This window comes from Cherax quadricarinatus, chromosome 62, assembly GCF_038502225.1.
Source record: "Cherax quadricarinatus isolate ZL_2023a chromosome 62, ASM3850222v1, whole genome shotgun sequence".
Taxonomy (NCBI): domain Eukaryota; kingdom Metazoa; phylum Arthropoda; class Malacostraca; order Decapoda; family Parastacidae; genus Cherax; species Cherax quadricarinatus.
The window spans coordinates 10350206-10365584 of NC_091353.1; the positions used below are offsets into that span (position 1 = coordinate 10350206).

The following is a 15379-nucleotide window of genomic DNA, read 5'->3' on the forward strand; positions in this document are numbered from 1 at the left end:
ACTTGCGAGTCTAATATTCTTTCACAAGTGCGCCGATATTATTTATGCCACTTCGACACTAAGGCATAACAGTAAATCTTCAATTTTTTTGTGAGAATAAAAATTCAAAGTAGAAAGCAAAAGAATGTAAGAGGGGCCTGGGGATGTGACTAATGAACAGAGGAAATGTTATTTTAGTGCCAGGAATGTCTTTTTTATTTATTCTGGACCCTATTTGGAAATTGGCATCTTTTGAAATTTGTGTGAAATTGGCAAAATTGCTAAATTCTGACCACTATTGGATAGATGAAATCGGTAAATGGGTTGTTTCTTGTACTCATTCAATAGAAAAAAAATGGAGTTCTAGCGAAATAGTTATAATTTTTGTCGACTAGTACACTGGAATTGGCCGAAAATAGGGCTCAAAGTGGGCAAAATCGGTGATGCGTAAACCATCGTTGAGACCGCTAACTTCGCGAGAGCATAATTCCGTAAGTTTTCCATCAAATTTCATACTTTTGGTGTCATTATGATCAGGAAAAGATTCTCTATCTTTTCATAAGAAAAAAAATTTTTTGGGGGGAAATTTGGGCGACCCTGAGAACAAGTCTGAGAGGGCCTGTCGGCCCTGAAAGGGTTAAGTAGAGTGGATGTAGTGGTTTTGTTATATTATTATTTTTATTATTATCACACTGGCCGATTCCCACCAAGGCAGGGTGGCCCGAAAAAGAAAAACTTTCACCATCATTCACTCCATCACTGTCTTGCCAGAAGGGTGCTTTACACTACAGTTTTTAAACTGCAACATTAACACCCCTCCTTCAGAGTGCAGGCACTGTACTTCCCATCTCCAGGACTCAAGTCCGGCCTGCCGGTTTCCCTGAATCCCTTCATAAATGTTACTTTGCTCACACTCCAACAGCACGTCAAGTATTAAAAACCATTTGTCTCCATTCACTCCTATCAAACACGCTCACGCATGCCTGCTGGAAGTCCAAGCCCCTCGCACACAAAACCTCCTTTACCCCCTCCCTCCAACCCTTCCTAGGCCGACCCCTACCCCGCCTTCCTTCCACTACAGACTGATACACTCTTGAAGTCATTCTGTTTCGCTCCATTCTCTCTACATGTCCGAACCACCTCAACAACCCTTCCTCAGCCCTCTGGACAACAGTTTTGGTAATCCCGCACCTCCTCCTAACTTCCAAACTACGAATTCTCTGCATTATATTCACACCACACATTGCCCTCAGACATGACATCTCCACTGCCTCCAGCCTTCTCCTCGCTGCAACATTCATCACCCACGCTTCACACCCATATAAGAGCGTTGGTAAAACTATACTCTCATACATTCCCCTCTTTGCCTCCAAGGACAAAGTTCTTTGTCTCCACAGACTCCTAAGTGCACCACTCACTCTTTTTCCCTCATCAATTCTATGATTCACCTCATCTTTCATAGACCCATCCGCTGACACGTCCACTCCCAAATATCTGAATACGTTCACCTCCTCCATACTCTCTCCCTCCAATCTGATATTCAATCTTTCATCACCTAATCTTTTTGTTATCCTCATAACCTTACTCTTTCCTGTATTCACCTTTAATTTTCTTCTTTTGCACACCCTACCAAATTCATCCACCAATCTCTGCAGCTTCTCTTCAGAATCACCCAAGAGCACAGTGTCATCAGCAAAGAGCAGCTGTGACAACTCCCACTTTGTGTGTGATTCTTTATCTTTTAACTCCACGCCTCTTGCCAAGACCCTCGCATTTACTTCTCTTACAACCCCATCTATAAATATATTAAACAACCACGGTGACATCACACATCCTTGTCTAAGGCCTACTTTTACTGGGAAAAAATTTCCCTCTTTCCTACATACTCTAACTTGAGCCTCACTGTCCTCGTAAAAACTCTTCACTGCTTTCAGTAACCTACCTCCTACACCATACACTTGCAACATCTGCCACATTGCCCCCCTATCCACCCTGTCATACGCCTTTTCCAAATCCATAAATGCCACAAAGACCTCTTTAGCCTTATCTAAATACTGTTCACTTATATGTTTCACTGTAAACACCTGGTCCACACACCCCCTACCTTTCCTAAAGCCTCCTTGTTCATCTGCTATCCTATTCTCCGTCTTACTCTTAATTCTTTCAATTATAACTCTACCATACACTTTACCAGGTACACTCAACAGACTTATCCCCCTATAATTTTTGCACTCTCTTTTATCCCCTTTGCCTTTATACAAAGGAACTATGCATGCTCTCTGCCAATCCCTAGGTACCTTACCCTCTTCCATACATTTATTAAATAATTGCACCAACCACTCCAAAACTATATCCCCACCTGCTTTTAACATTTCTATCTTTAACCCATCAATCCCGGCTGCCTTACCCCCTTTCATTTTACCTACTGCCTCACGAACTTCCCCCACACTCACAACTGGCTCTTCCTCACTCCTACAAGATGTTATTCCTCCTTGCCCTATACACGAAATCACAGCTTCCCTATCTTCATCAACATTTAACAATTCCTCAAAATATTCCCTCCATCTTCCCAATACCTCTAACTCTCCATTTAATAACTCTCCTCTCCTATTTTTAACTGACAAATCCATTTGTTCTCTAGGCTTTCTTAACTTGTTAATCTCACTCCAAAACTTTTTCTTATTTTCAACAAAATTTGTTGATAACATCTCACCCACTCTCTCATTTGCTCTCTTTTTACATTGCTTCACCACTCTCTTAACCTCTCTCTTTTTCTCCATATACTCTTCCCTCCTTGCATCACTTCTACTTTGTAAAAACTTCTCATATGCTAACTTTTTCTCCCTTACTACTCTCTTTACATCATCATTCCACCAATCGCTCCTCTTCCCTCCTGCACCCACTTTCCTGTAACCACAAACTTCTGCTGAACACTCTAACACTACATTTTTAAACCTACCCCATACCTCTTCGACCCCATTGCCTATGCTCTCATTAGCCCATCTATCCTCCAATAGCTGTTTATATCTTACCCTAACTGCCTCCTCTTTTAGTTTATAAACCTTCACCTCTCTCTTCCCTGATGCTTCTATTCTCCTTGTATCCCATCTACCTTTTACTCTCAGTGTAGCTACAACTAGAAAGTGATCTGATATATCTGTGGCCCCTCTATAAACATGTACATCCTGAAGTCTACTCAACAGTCTTTTATCTACCAATACATAATCCAACAAACTACTGTCATTTCGCCCTACATCATATCGTGTATACTTATTTATCCTCTTTTTCCTAAAATATGTATTACCTATAACTAAACCCCTTTCTATACAAAGTTCAATCAAAGGGCTCCCATTATCATTTACACCTGGCACCCCAAACTTACCTACCACACCCTCTCTAAAAGTTTCTCCTACTTTAGCATTCAGGTCCCCTACTACAATTACTCTCTCACTTGGTTCAAAGGCTCCTATACATTCACTTAACATCTCCCAAAATCTCTCTCTCTCCTCTGCATTCCTCTCTTCTCCAGGTGCATACACGCTTATTATGACCCACTTCTCGCATCCAACCTTTACTTTAATCCACATAATTCTTGAATTTACACATTCATATTCTCTTTTCTCCTTCCATAACTGATCATTTAACATTACTGCTACCCCTTCCTTTGCTCTAACTCTCTCAGATACTCCAGATTTAATCCCATTTATTTCCCCCCACTGAAACTCTCCTACCCCCTTCAGCTTTGTTTCGCTTAGAGCCAGGACATCCAACTTCTTTTCATTCATAACATCAGCAATCATCTGTTTCTTGTCATCCGCACTACATCCACGCACATTTAAGCACCCCAGTTTTATAAAGTTTTTCTTCTTCTCTTTTTTAGTAAATGTATACAGGAGAAGGGGTTACTAGCCCATTGCTCCCGGCATTTTAGTCGCCTCATACGACACGCATGGCTTACGGAGGAAAGATTCTTTTCCACTTCCCCATGGACAATAGAAGAAATAAAAAAGAACAAGAGCTATTTAGAAAAAGGAGAAAAACCTAGATGTATGTATATATATATATATGCATGTGCGTGTCTGTGAAGTGTGACCAAAGTGTAAGTAGGAGTAGCAAGATATCCCTGTTATCTAGCGTGTTTATGAGACAGAAAAAGAAACCAGCAATCCTACCATCATGCAAAACAGTTACAGGTTTTTGTTTCACAGTCATCTGGCAGGACGGTAGTACTTCCCTGGGTGGTTGCTGTCTACCAACCTACTACCTACTTTTGTTATATGTGTGTTAATATTTTTTGTTTGGAGAGGCGTGCTGCTTCTGTGTAAACCTCTGTTTTCACTTCATTATTTTGCTAGGTATGTATTACATGTTTTATGTATATGCAGTTTCAAATAAAATATAAAAAAAAATCCACTGCTAGACAACACCCCCCCCCCCCACACTTTTCAAAGACCTAAACCTACTCACTATACAAAACATTCACTAGTACCTTTACTAAATAATATATTCTAATATAAATCCCAACCTGAAACACTTTCTTGACTGCTGCAACATGACCCATAGACATTATACTAGGCACAAAAATCTCTGACATTCCCCATGTCAGATTAAATCTCTTCAAAAATTCAATGTACATAAAACAGCCCAAAATCTGGAAAACTCTGGCATAAATTTTTTTTTATTTATTTTATGTCTTCGCAAACAGTACATTGAGATTTTGTATTTACAATAGTGGGTTGCAGTGCAAAGAGAGCCTCTATTATGCCTAGGCATTATGGGCCAACTTAACATTATTGGCTTACAGACTACTTAACACTAAGGATTATATCATAGTTGTACAGTAGAATATTAATTAAAAATGAATCAAAATTTGTATAATACAAAGATATATTTATATTCGAAAACATTTTTTGTGAAAACAATGATTCAATTATATTCCTGTCAACAATGGATAAAAGGTTCAAAGTGATTGTTGAAGTTATGATGTGGGAGTACATAGGTGAGTAAGTGTGTACTGAGTATTTAGCATTTAGTCTAGGGTGATTATGTGGCTTTTGAGAAGAGTCTTAAATTAATTTTCAGAACTTAAGGCTACTGTCAAGGTGGATACCTAGGAATTTTTCTTCTGCGAGTCTTGTGACTGATGATCCATTTAGCATCATATTAATTGGATCATTTGAAGCTTTCTTTCCAAACTGAATCAAATAGGTTTTATCAGTGTTCAGGGTAAGTTTGTTAGTCATCATCCAGGCAGATATTTTCTGTAATTCAGCACTGACTGTGTTTGCTAGTATGGCTGTTTGGGTGGGAAAAGACATATGTAGTATCATCTGCAAATAATATGGGTTTGGGTAGCTGTGATGCATTCGGTAGATCATTGATGTAGATGAGAAAGAGGAGTGGTCTGAGGACGCTTCCTTGTGGGACTCCTACTGTGATTGGTTGGGTGGAAGATTTTGCATCATTTGCATACACATATTGAGTTCTGTTACTAAGGTATGACTTTAGGTAGTTGAGGGAGTGGCCTCTGATACCATAGTGCATTAATTTGGAGTACAGCAGTTCATGGTCGACTGTATCGAGAGCTTTACGTAAATCAATGAAAATGCCCAGCGGGACTTCTTTCTCTTCAAGTGTGGTATATATTAGTTCTAGCATGTGTATGATAGCATCATTTGTGCTTTTATTATTCCTGAATCCAAACTGACATGGGTTTAATATGTTGTGTGAAACGAGGTAGGAATAGATCCGTCTATGAATTAATTTTTCAAAGATTTTAGAGAGCAGTGGTAAGTTAGATATTGGTCTATAGTTATTTAAGTCAACTTGATCACCTCCTTTGTGGATCGGAGTGACACTCGCTATTTTGAGGATTGTTGGAAAGGTAGATGATTCAATTGACTTGTTAAAGAGCATTGCAGTAATTGGTGACAATACTTGAGAAGCTTTTTTGTACATAAAAGCAGGCAAGTTGTTTGTCTCCAGAACCGTCATCTCTGCCAGCATTTTCAAAACTACCAATAAAAAACACCTCATCTCCCTAACCTATCCCAGCCCCACCTAAATATGTAAAAACTATACAAGCATATCCTCAATGTCACGAACATAGGTAAAACCTTTTAAAGAATATATACTTACTCTCAATATCTGTAATCCTCTCAAACGTTAAAAAATCCATCGTGTCCGCTTTCAGTTAACACTCAAACCAGTAATTCCTCTCTATTAACCTTATTAAAGCCATATAGCACGAATAGAATATCTAATTCTCTTATATTTATTGTAAACTCCTAAATTTAAAATTTCACTCGCCTAAGTGACTATGTGTACAAAATTACTCACACTGTTATTGCCTTATTAATCATAAGTCTCAAGTTTGCCTGAAATACTTTGCATATAAAGTAGGTGATCCACCACGAGACCTGGTCTCAGACCGAGCCACGGGGGCGCTGACCCCCGTAACCCTCTCCAGGTAAACTCCAGGTAATGTATACACAAATGTACAAACATTGTATCATGATGAAATAAACTTTATCATTATAAGTATAAATATGTAAGTACAAGTATAAATATAAGTACAAGTATAAGTATATATAAGTACAAGCATTAGTAAGTTTATTCAAGTACAGGTACAGTTATATAAACTCAAATTCAAAGTTTATTCTCTATAAGGATTACAATGTTGATTTTACAGAAATTTGGTTATTGTGTGGTTTACATGTAGTAAAATAATAATTACAGAGTGTACCACTAGAACACCTAGCATGGCTAGGCATTTCGGGCAGACTTAGTTTTATTCTTAATTGTAAAATATTACAAATTATGAGGTAAGTTGGTATTATGGCTAAGTGACTAAATACTAGTTTGTGAGTTTAGCAATGTGAATGCTTTTGTTTTGGCACAGTACATAGTTTCAGTATTAGAGTATCACAGGATTCATTATTTTAAGATTGAGATTAATATTTCTGTTTATGGTCAAATGAGTGAGTGAGTGTAAGTGTGAACCACCAGGTGGTATTCGTGTAGTTAGTTGATGGGGTGTATCAGGGAGATAAGATGTTTTCTAATGGAAGTTTTGAAGGTGATGAATGTGTCTGCAGTTCTAGAGTTCTCAGGTAGGGTGTTCCAGATTTTAGGGCCTTTGACATACATTGAATTTTTGTAAAGGTTTAGTCGGACACGGGGAATGTCGTAGAGATGTTTGTGTCTGGTGTTGTGCCTGTGGGTTCTGTCACAACTATCACATGTGTAAATTAACCACCAGGATAACCCCCCCTCCCCCGAAAAAAAAGGTCAGAGAGTGACTTATCTCCACTATGGTCATTGTAATATATTATTTAAACCTTAAACGTAAAAAAAAAAAATCTAATTGACTCACTTCCGTCTCTTCTCATCCTGGAAACCCGCCATCTTGAGCGTCACACACCTGCTGACTGGTCTGGCTGCACCACAAGGCTTCCACGGGGGTTCCCACAGCAGCTGGCTCACCCTGGAGGCTTCACTGGGGAAAAAATAAGCCCCGTAAGTGAGGGAACCTCTGAGGACGGGACGGGAACTGGACAAGTTGTAAACAAACGCCATGACACCAACACATTCACAATTTCACTTATTTTAATAAGTAAGTTTATTCTGATACAAGTACACATAAATACAGTTACATAAATTATTAAAAATAGCAGCGTATATGTATATTACCTAGAATAACCCAAAAAAGTCAAAGTGACTTATCAACACTGAGGTCCTTGATTTCCACTGGGGTCCTTGATGTCCCATAAGTAAATTTATTAAGGCGTAAGTACACATAAATACAGTTACATAAGTTACCATACATAGCAACATATATGTACATTACACAGGAAAACCCCCCAAAAGTGCCAGTCAAAATAACATTTCTACAAATATATCTCACAACACCTAACCCAACTACACTAAAACACATCACACATATTACTATGTACTTTAAATTTTGCCTACCATACAGCAAAATAAAAAAATATATAACTATTTATGCATTCGTAAATGATGGAATATTCAAACAACCACAGAGAAATACTTCAAGGAAATGTTGGTGAGGGGCTCTTGATTTAGGGAATTGGAAGTTCCCCGAATTAACAGAGGCGCTGAAGCGCTTCTTGATTATAATAATAATAATCATACTCACAATCTCACTTATTTTCTCTAATATATCAAATAAGCTACTTTATTTCAGCATGATACAATGTTTGTATAAAGGTGAAAGACATTTTTAATATGCAAAGCATATTTTGGGCAGACTTAAGACCTTACGTACTGAGGATTCTAGCTTGACATAATATTTTTTATTTATTTATTAACAATTTGAGCATACATACAGAGGTACAAAAAAATACAGATAAGAGCAGCATGCCAAAGCCACTTATACTATGCATAGCATTACGGGCTGGCTTAAAATTAACTAAGCAATGATGAAATCAGTGATAAAACATTATTGTAAACAGATAACTATAAAGCACAAGTGAGTATTACAAAGACAGGTCATAGGGTCATATATTACAAAGACAGGCTTACATGCATGCTGTACATTCAGTCGTATGGAGTATTCTGTTAGGTAGTGTATTTAAAAAATAATAAAGTTAGATTGGGTTTTAGGTTTAACATTTATGTGATATAATTGTGAGAAACATTTAAGATATACAATTTATAAGGTTCAGTTATTCAGTATTTATTTGGTTTTGGGTGAGTAAGTGATCTTTGAGAAGAGACTTGAATTTATAAACAGGTAGTGTTTCTTTTATATTTACAGGTAATGAATTCCAGATTTTAGGACCTTTTATGTGCATTGAGTTTTTGCATAGTGTGAGATGGACACGAGGAACATCAAAGAGTGATCTGTGCCTTGTGTTATGGTCATGTGTTCTGTTGAGGTTGGTAAGGAGACGTTTGAGGGGAGGGTTTATATCCGAGTTAAGTGTTCTATGTATGTAATAGGTGCAGTAATAAGTATGGATGTTTTGTATGGTGAGTAGGTTTAGAGTTTTGAATATTGGTGGAGTGTGTTGCCTGTAGTGAGAATTTGTTATCATTCTAACTGCAGCCTTTTGTTGGGTAATTAGTGGTCTGAGATGGTTAATTGTTGTTGAGCCCCATGCACAAATTCCATAGGGCTCAACAACAATTAACCATCTCAGACCACTAATTACCCAACAAAAGGCTGCAGTTAGAATGATAACAAATTCTCACTACAGGCAACACACTCCACCAATATTCAAAACACTCAACCTACTCACCATACAAAACATCCATACATATTATTGCACCTATTACATACATAGAACACTTAACTCTGATATTAACCCTCCCCTCAAACATCTCCTTATAGGGCCAGGAGGGCTGACTGTGGAACATAGTACCGTATCTTCGATAGTATGCCTACAGTCTTGGAAATTTTCTTGGAAATTTGTTGTATATGTGTTTGAAATTTTGTGTCTATTATCAAGGTGGATTCTTAAGAATTTTCCCTCTGTGAGTTTTGTGACAGGTGATCCGTTTATCATTATGTTAAGAGGTACATCTGTAGCTCTGTTACCAAACTGAATGAAGTAGGTTTTGTCAATGTTTAGAGTAAGTTTGTTAGTACTCATCCAGGTTGATATTTTCTGTAATTCCCAAGGCGATTCTGCGTTCGATTCCCACCGAGGGTAGAAACACTGGGTGTTTCTTTACACCGGTTGTCTATGTTCACCCATCAATAAAATGGGTACCTGGGTGTTAGTGGACTGGTGTGGGTCGCATCCTGGGTGTTAGTGGGCTGGTGTGGGTCGCATCCTGGGTGTTAGTGGACTGGTGTGGGTCGCATCCTGGGTGTTAGTGGACTGGTGTGGGTCGCATCCTGGGTGTTAGTGGACTGGTGTGGGTCGCATCCTGGGTGTTAGTGGACTGGTGTGGGTCGCATCCTGGGTGTTAGTGGACTGGTGTGGGTCGCATCCTGGGACAAAACTGATCTAATTTGAGGGAAATGCTCAGCATAACAAGTGGCTTTCTCTTTAGTAGTATGTCATTGATGTCAGCTATGGTCTGTATATCTTGTACATGTTTACCTGGAGTTTACCTGGAGAGGGTTTCGAGAGTCAACGCCCCCGCGGACCGGTCTGAGACCAGGCCTCATGGTGGATCAGGGTATGATCAACCAGGCTGTTACTGTTGGCCGCACGCAAGCTGACGTACGAACCACAGCCCGGTTGGTCAGGTAATGACTTTAGGTGCCTGTCCAGTGCCTTCTTGAAGACAACCAGGGATCTATTGGTAATTCCCCTTATGTATGCTGGGAGGCAGTTTAAGTCTTGGTCCCCTGACACTTATTGTGCTGTCTCTCAGTGTACTTGTGGTGCCGCTGCTTTTCATCGGGGGAATGTTGCATCTCCTGCCGAGGATTTTGCTTTCATAGGGAGTGATTTTCGTGTGCAAGTTTGGTACCAATCCCTCCAGGACCTTCCCAGTGTATATTATCATGTATATCTCTCGCCTGCGTTCCAGGGAATACAAATCAAGGACCTTCAACCGTTCCCAGTAGTTTAAGTGCCTTATCGCACTTATGTGTGCCGTGAAAGTTCTTTGTACACTCTCCAGGTCTGCAATGTCGCCAGTCTTGAAGGGGGCCGTTAGTGTACAGCAGTAGTCCAGCCTAGAGAGCACAAGCGATTTGAAGAGAATCATCATGGGCTTGGCATTCCTAGTTTTGAAGGTTCTCATTATCCATCCTATCATTTTCCTAGCGGATGAGGTAGATACATTGTTGTGGTCTTTGAAGGCGAGATCTTCTGACATTATCACTCTGTTAGTGTCAGGTAAAGATCCAAAAGATATAGTTAATGTACTATAACTAGAACTTGAGTCCTGCAGCAAATAGTTAGTAGAAAACAAATTATCGTTACACCTCGGGAAAACGGAAGCCATACTCTTTGGCACGAAAAATAAACTGAAAAGGGTAAATAATTTTAATGTTCGGTGTAATGGGGAACCCATCACTTCAGTTTCCTCAGTGAAATATCTGCGAATCCCTTTTGACCCATGCATGTCAGGAGAACTGATAGAGAACAATTTAGTAAGGAAAGCGAATGCCAAACTGAAGTTCTTCCACAGACAAGCACAATATCTACCTACTGAGGCTCGCAGGACCCTATGTCTATTCCTTACACAATGTTGTATGGACTACGTTTGCTCTTTATGGTACTCAGCCTTGACAAAAAACTGATTGACTGCAAATCACCCAGAACAAAATGGTAAGATTCATCCTGGACGTGGGTCCAAGAGAGCATGTTGGCCAGGATGAATTACAACAATTAGATGTATTGTATGTTGAAGACAGAGTAAAACAACTGAAGCTAAATCATGTTTATAAAATTGCTCACAAACAGTGTCCAGAATATCTTGCTGTCAATTTTGTCAAGGTTGGGAACCGCAGCAATCATAGTACTAGGGGGAGAGAACACAACTTTGTAGTACCCACAGTCAGTGACCAGGCTTCAAACACCTTTTATTGTACAGAAATAAAGGAATGGAACAGACTGCCCGCACATGTCAAAGCCAGTCATAGCATGAACCAGTTCAAGAAGAGTGCCAAAAGGTGTCTGATGAATGTAGCTACAGAAAGGGAGGAGAATGATTTTTTATTTTTTTAGCTAACACACAAGGAAATATAAATAATTCAATTTACCGTATTCTATCTCCTTTATAGTATAATAATAAAATATTATCTCCTTTATAGTATAATAAGGTAGTAAAAGGATCCCCAATGGAAATAAGTCACTCTGACGTTTTGGGTTATCTAGGTTCTCTACACATATGCTGTTATGTATGATGATCTATGTAACTGTATTTGTGTATACCGATTGGTGAGGGGCTCTTGATTTAGGGAATTGGATCTGTGCTCCAGTTCCCCGAATTAAGCCTGAATGCCTTCCACATCCCCCCCCCAGGCGCTGTATAATCCTCCGGGTTTAGCGCTTCCCCCTTGATTATAATAATAATAATGTGTATACCGAATAAACTCATTTATTTATTATTAAATACTTGGAGAAGGAGAGGTGGAGAGAGTATATGGTGTCAGTAGCCCTTTACAACCCCAACAACAACAACAACACCATCAGTGACTCACTCTTGCTGGGAAGTACTGATAACTGTAGTGTTAAATACTGAGGTTTTGGAGGCACATAGCACCTTCAGGCAGACATCTCTTGTCCTCGGAACAAACATCAGTTGAGGGAGAATACTGTGCACAAGTTTGGACTAAAACCTCAGGGAACAACCATGAGTCTGGCCAAGATGCCCAATGAGAGGAAACTGACGTTGTGTAGGAAGTATTATATGGGTATGTGGGCACGTACTTTACTCTGGGTAAATTGATATATATGTAACTGATGTGATGTTGTGGCAACGTTTCGCTCTTCAGGAGCTTTGTCAAGATGTTACTTGTAATTTTGTCGTTATTAGTGTGCCCTGGCCCCTCAAGGGGGGCTCCTTGATGCTGGTGAGGGGCTCTTGATCTAGGAGATTGGATCTGTGCTGAATACCTTCCATTCCCCCCACAGGCACTGTATAATCCTTCGGATTTAGTGCTTCCTCATGATTATAACAATACTGTACCCTGGGCACCTGCGGTCTCAGCACAGTGAAAAACTGCGTTTCGGAACTTTGTTTTTCACTGTTTAAGATAAGATAAGGTGGTGAAATCCTTAAAACTATTTCTTAACCACAATGGAAATAAGTCACTAACTTTTTTGGGTTATCGAAGGTAATCTACACACATGCTGCTATGTATGATAATTTATGTAACTTTATATATGTGCACCTGTACCAGAATAAACTTGTAAAGTAAAAGGACACAAATGCAACTAATGTGACATTTTATTGTGGCAACGTTTCGCTCTCCAGGAGCTTGATGAAGCTCCTGGAGAGCGAATCATTGCCACAATAAAATGTCACATTAGTTGCATTTGTGTCCTTTTACTTTACATATTGTCGGTAATTCTACCAACTTTATTACAGAATAAACTTACTAACTTAATTATCTCTGGGTTTGAGTACTACCTGAAATATTGAAGGATACTTTTAGGTGGTTTTGGGAAGAGGTTAAGACAATTAGATTGATGGGTATGGTGGGCTTTAAAAATTAAGTGCCCAAAATGCATTGCATGCTAGCTGCTTTCTTTTGTTCCTAATAATATTTTATTACATGTAAACTATATTATCTTTGTATTGCATAAAAAGAAATAAAAATTTGAATTTGAGTATGGGCCATTAGGCCTCCTGCAGTGTATTATTATATAATTATAATCAAGGAGGAGCACTAAACCGGGATTATACAATGCTTGTAGGGGGGGGGGATGGAAGGTATTCAGGCTTAATTCAGAAAACCGGAGCACAGATCCAATTCCCTAGATCTAGAGCCCCTCACCAGCATCAAGGAACCTCGCTTGAGGGGTCCTGCAGTGTAACTATCTAATTTTTTTTGGGTTATCCTGATGGGTAATTTACACTGTGCAATAATTGTAGTACTTAGGTGTATCTGTACCTAAATAAACTTACTTCATCCATTCTTATGTTATTATGTACATAGATGCCTAGGAGTTAGTAGTGTGTTTTGGGTTGCATCCTGGGAGGAGGTAATAAATGACCTTAATAAATATTAGCCTCACTGCTTGAGTTATCCTGAGTTATTAGTTCTCCAAGTATACTAATGCAAATGAATACATGAGAATAATTGAGAAGTGCAGTATGTCTGTTGGTTTATGCTGGGCATGTTTGACTCGCATTTACTCATGTACCTGACCAACCTGTTTTTAAAATCACCTACGATTCTTGCTTCAGTGATGCCACTTTGCATAAGTGTATAACAAAAATATAGGCTGGGCCTTGGACACTCCACCTGACACAACCAGTTACTTATTCCATTGTTCCTTTATTCCTGTGTAATTATTGGTAAATGTCATCTGATTGTGCTGTCATCCTATTTAGCATGACTACCCTTGTACACCAGAATACTTTTAGTTCTAAGATAAAAATACTAGTTCTGAGATAGATAAATATTACGATGGAATATACTTTAGAGGAGGTTCGAAATGCATCTCTGATTTACCGGTGATAAATTTTGTTTATCTGTCCTGATATTTATATTTGGATATTAGCTGTTCTTTTCATTAATCATAAGTAGCTCAATAAATAAGAACATTCTTTTTTTTACAGCTGGGTTTGCTTTCCTGCCATTTATGTGGGCAGTAAATGCAATGTGGTTTTTGAATGAAGCATTCTGGGCGCCTCCATACCCTGAACAAAAACAGATTCGAAAATGTGAGTATAATGTCTTATTACTATGAATTATATTTGCATATACTCTTGATTTTTTTATGATTGGCACAGCAAAGATAGAAATAAGTCACTTTGTTATCCTAGATAATTTACACATGTTAAACTATGTGCTGTATGATACGTAATTGTACTTATATGTACCTGTACCTAAATACACTTACTTACTTACAGATGTGATTGTATCAATAGTGGGAGCATTGGTGTGGCTGGTAGGACTCATCAGTTGGGTGGTGGTGTTCCAACAGAATCGCAGTGCCTGGGGTGCCACTGCTGACTATATGTCCTTCATCATTCCTAAAGGAGTCCCATAGTCGCTCCTCTCCTACAGTACTCTTGTTCTTATACACAAGTGACTGAAGCTGACAGATGTACTTCCTTTTTATTTACAAAACAAAAAATATAATGTGTAGCATTTGTATTTTCTTATATTAACCTTTCATTAATATAATTAAATTGTAGTAACATAGTGGTTATTGCAGACAGTTCAAAGTAAGTCATTTTACCATGAGTGAAGAAATTTACAGCTAACTCATACTTTGGATTCTTTCATTCATTACGGATTTGCCGGTACTTCCGGCCCAGGTCTTCTTCTACTTTGGATAGAAAGCCTTAAATAACATGCCTGTCTGCCATATACATGTTATTATCGTACTCAACACATGATTATTGTCCAGGATGCACTGAAATGTTATTTAAAGCTTCCCCTTCAAATTGTGGGTTAGTAGTCTACTTGTAATCTGAAGGATGTTATTACTCTACATATAATGACTACTATGAATATTCTAGTGTATTTTTATACAATTTCCAACATTAATGAAGCACCTGAAAGCTCAGACCAGCCAGCAAAATTGTTCTTACTACAACTCAGATGACTAATATACTCATTCTTGAGGTAGCTACACTTACCATAACATACTGGAAGATACATTTTCTACAAATTACGTACAGTGCCGTATAACCCTTGTGGGTTTAGCACTTAGTTTTGGTTGTAATACATACTGTATTATGTATACAGCATTGTATTTTTGGTGAAGTACATGTACAGTGGTACTATTGTAAA

General features: G+C 38.6%; 2 protein-coding genes across 3 annotated transcripts in view; one reads left to right on the forward strand and one right to left on the reverse strand.

Annotated features, from left to right (window-relative positions):
• The window catches only part of LOC138854544 (macro domain-containing protein CT2219-like), a 73149-nt gene extending 65578 nt beyond the window's left edge, over positions 1-7571 (reverse strand). Inside the window, exon 1 of one of the 2 annotated variants that reach the window (XM_070098424.1) lies at positions 7355-7571. In XM_070098424.1, coding sequence (XP_069954525.1) covers positions 7355-7557 — 203 coding nt within the window. In that variant the 5' untranslated portion in view covers positions 7558-7571. The remainder of the gene's footprint in view (positions 1-7354) is intronic. The other variant, XM_070098423.1, reaches the window with a different exon arrangement.
• Positions 7572-12098: 4527 nt separating this feature from the next.
• pen-2 (presenilin enhancer) lies at positions 12099-15110 on the forward strand. The gene is made up of 3 exons (XM_053774600.2): positions 12099-12322; positions 14197-14301; positions 14491-15110. The coding sequence occupies exons 1-3, from the start codon at positions 12262-12264 to the stop codon at positions 14628-14630; spliced, it is 306 nt and encodes a 101-aa protein (XP_053630575.1). The 5' UTR covers positions 12099-12261; the 3' UTR covers positions 14631-15110.
• Positions 15111-15379: the final 269 nt, after the last annotated feature.